Source organism: Saccostrea cucullata, unplaced genomic scaffold, assembly GCF_032062105.1.
Source record: "Saccostrea cucullata isolate Sc308-1 unplaced genomic scaffold, CSIRO_AGI_Scuc_v1 ctg6771, whole genome shotgun sequence".
NCBI lineage: Eukaryota > Metazoa > Mollusca > Bivalvia > Ostreida > Ostreidae > Saccostrea > Saccostrea cuccullata.
The window spans coordinates 1,163-4,959 of record NW_026936245.1 but is presented as its reverse complement, the minus strand read 5'-3'; the positions used below and the strand labels follow the sequence as shown (position 1 = coordinate 4,959).

Below are 3,797 nucleotides of genomic sequence, written 5' to 3'. Positions count from 1 at the left end.
GGACTAAACATTATTTTTATTATAAAAGTAAGCCAAGCAACAGGTTTCAATAGCCTTCTTACACTTAGTTATCTCTATAGCTTCGAAATATTCACAACAAATAATTCAAAACAAAAAAGTCATAACAAATAAGTCATAACAAGTAAGTCAATGTCCCTCCAGGGCTTCCGTAGAATGGCCCGAATTGATGCTATCGCCGTCGTCTTGCAATGGAAGAAGAGCGTTTCCGAGGCTACCAGGAGAGTCAGTTTTATCCACGCCAGTCCAGTGCTACAGTCGGAGGTTCTAATGAATATGAACTCTTTAGCTCTGCTTTTATGAATAGTGCACACATGTGTAATACTGGTACACAAGCTTTGTAATGAGTTAAAAAACAAAAAACACTGTGTAAAATGTTAGACTTTAAAGTCATTTGCAGTTTTATTTCAATAAATCTTTTCACCAATAACAAATTGAGGTCATCACTACGGAAAAAAATAAAGTGTGGTTTTCTGGTATCATTGTCAATCATTTTTCATAATTTAAGACCAAGACGAATCTGACTGAATAGAAATATACACGTATCAATATATAAATAATTTATAATATATATGCAATATATGTATACATAGGCGTCGGAACCGGGGGGGGGGCTTAACCCCCCTCCACTTTTTTTGCAAACATTTACATAATACAGGCATTGAAATTTGGAGTTTACCTTTTTTTGTTGGTTTAACCCCCCCCCCCCCCCTTTCAATTAGCCCATTAGCCCCCAATAAAAATAAAACTTTGATGACTAAAATTCCGCTTTTTTTTTTTTTTTTTTTTTTACAGAATAAGAAGAAATCTCTGTAAACTTTCACCCAATTTTTTTAAAAAAAAGGTTCCGGTGTTGAATCAAGTTTGAGAAAAAGGGGGGGGGGGGGTTGGTCCTGAAATTTACATTCCGATACCTGTATATATGCCGAGCTTCTAAATATTGAAAACATTACCCATTATGCAAAGCTACCAATGCAAATACCCGGCTAGATCAAATGTCGTCGTACAAATGAAATCAGTTTGTATTTTTTAAGTACCTAAAACCTGTCTCTTATCAACATTTGTCTAATCTCTTGTCCTGAGTGGTCTTGTACATCGCCTGGCATGTCATCATCATCATCATTCTGCTCATCATCGTCCTGCTGGAACTCCACAGGGAGACCTCGATCTTCACAGATGTTGTGCAGCACTGCCGTAGCTGTGATTACTTGTACAGCTGAAGATAGGCATACTGTTAACGGTCCACCTGTGTTACAGTATATTACACATTTTATACTGATTTGTCCACAGGTACTTGTGGACAGGACCCCCCCCCCCCCCACACACTATACACCCCTGGTCAAAATATTTTTTTCTTCTTTTTTTGTCATGAATTATGTTTCTAGTACTTATTTACTACGCATTCCATATGAAAAATCCAAAAAATAACATAGATTTAACGATTTACTAAAAAAGTCATACCCTGGTATTATAAATGTCTATTGTGTGTAAACCACAATAGAAAAGAAAAAAAACTATTTTGACCAGGGGTGTAAAGTGGGGGGGGGGGGTGGTTCCTGTCCACAAGTACCTGTGGATTTGTCTATACGTGAAGTCTAAAACTTTATTTCTGTCCTCATATGTTGTCACAGATTTATTCTATTTATTAAACATTGCTTGTCATAGGTAAATTAATCAATATGTAGATATGTGGACCAAAAACTTTCCATATTTTTAAAAATTCTGTTCTTTTTTTTTAAATTTATATTCATAAATTCATCCATTTTCTTTTCCTTTTTGGTGATAATTTACATGATTTTTTTTAGACAATGGGTGGTAAAACATCACGTATCTGCCGATGTTAATAATATGAGATAATATTTTTATCTTTCATGGCATCAGACAGATAATTCCAAATGCAATAAAACAGTCTGTATATTTTTCTTAAGTGAATTAAGCTCAGCTTGAAAATTAAGTGCATTTGTCATAAACATTACGTTTTTGCCAATTACATGAATAATTCTGCAAGTACTGAAACTCTGCAATTCTTCAGTATGCTAAATTTTTATCAACATTTTACACAGGAAATGCATTGAGTATTAAATTTAGAAAAACATCGATTCTAAACGAAAGCCAGAAACGTTGCCAATGTCCATAAAAGGATAATATTTTATGCTATATACAAAGGCTACATCGTACTGACCCGGAAAGTTAAAAATAAATCGTAAATACAGCAAACTCAAGGGGGGGGGGGCACATGTGCCCCCTCTCTTCAAATGGGGCTTCCGTAGGGTGTGAGGGTGAGATAATCATATAAAGAGGGAGATTAAAGGTTAGTTACGAGTCTCACGTTTTGCTTAACGTTGGATATCCGATTTAACAATATCTTGATTCAAAGGTTAGACATATTGATATGGAAACATCCTCCAGGTCATGTAGACCCAAATTTGTTCAAACCTCAATTGAAATTAGAAATGGATTGCTTTTTCATATTCATAATTATGTTGATTACAATATACATGTACATGTATATAAAATATTCTTTACTCTTAAATTAGAATATAATTTTGTTCACGCCAGACAAGTGACTTTCCATATACTGTATATAAAATGTGTTGTTATGAATATTATATCAGCAAATTTTATGAGGAAAAACAAGCCTTTTAGAAAAGCTCATGCTTGTTATAAACTATAGTATACGAACCAAATTTGTGAATGCAAAGCCACCGACTCTTCCATCGTCCAAACGTATCTTCAATTCTCTGTCTTGCTCTTTTGTGTGCAACATTGAATGCCCTGTCAGCTGGTGTACTTGGAACCCGAAGAGGAGTGATTAAATATTGTCTCAACGGGTAGGCTTGGTCTCCCAAAAGATGGCGAACATAGGGCTGATTTTCAAACCACTCCTTTAGCGAACAATTATTCCAAACATATGCGTCATGTGTGCTACCAGGCCATTGAACAACAATGTTTGTCAGTTTTTTCTTATGATCACAAACTCCCTGAACATTTATTGCGTGGTACCCTTTTCTACACACATACGCGTCCTCCCTTTCCGATGGTGTTTTAATTTGGATAAGCGTTCCATCAACGCATCCCAATACATTTGGAATGTTAAATTCGCACGAAAAACCCTGTTTGATTACAAGCTGTTCTGCTATTCTCTCAGGAAATTTGATGAATTCCCTTGCCCTATTTGATAAAGCTTTAGATGTTTTGTAGACTATTCTTGAAACAGTTGGCTGGCTTACCCCTGCAATGTCGGCGACCACCTGTTGTAGGGATCCAGTGGCAAAGTACCTCAGGGCCGTCAAAACTTGTAGAGAAGCCGGTATGCTCTTGGACCTCATAGTGGGTGGCTCCAAGTCCTCAGCCAACAAATTTATAATATCTAAAATACAATATCTTGGTATGCGGAATCTTAGAATCAAGTCTTTATCGTTGTACATATCTAAAGGATGTGTCCGGTCCCTGAAGACCCTTTCTCTTCTTAAATTTCTCTGATTTAATCTTTTGAATATGACTTGGAACGCCATTTCGTAGATTCTTGAATAACGGGTATGACGTAAAATATTACGTAACAATCGTTTTATACGTAACTTAAATAACTGAGTACTCTTTGTATGCAGAATTTTTTTTTTTATAAATTTACATAAAAGTATATCGGGAAGAAAGTTTAATCAATTGTATTATTTAATTATTATTTATGTGTTTCCATTTAAATATTGAATTATTTATTTTTATACGCCCGTCTTAAGACGGGACGTATTATGTTATAGGCTTCGTGTCCGTCCGTCTGT

The 3,797-nt window shown here is 35.4% G+C and overlaps 1 protein-coding gene across 1 annotated transcript; it reads right to left on the bottom strand.

Annotated features, from left to right (window-relative positions):
• Nucleotides 1-1,055: 1,055 nt before the first annotated feature.
• LOC134245081 (putative nuclease HARBI1) lies at nt 1,056-3,533 on the bottom strand. The gene is made up of 2 exons (XM_062727342.1): nt 2,702-3,533; nt 1,056-1,264 (listed from the first exon to the last, which is right to left on the bottom strand). Exons 1-2 carry the CDS (start codon nt 3,531-3,533, stop codon nt 1,056-1,058), a joined length of 1,041 nt encoding a protein of 346 aa, XP_062583326.1.
• Nucleotides 3,534-3,797: the final 264 nt, after the last annotated feature.

What these genes read in the sequence shown, in the direction of transcription:
- LOC134245081 (XM_062727342.1), bottom strand. Translation starts at nt 3,533, where the DNA reads ATGGCGTTCCAAGTCATATTCAAAAGATTAAATCAGAGAAATTTAAGA. An exon ending in GCTTTGCATTCACAAATTTG is followed by an intron (nt 1,265 to 2,701) that starts GTTCGTATACTA and finishes ACTGTAACACAG; the next exon opens with GTGGACCGTTAACAGTATGC.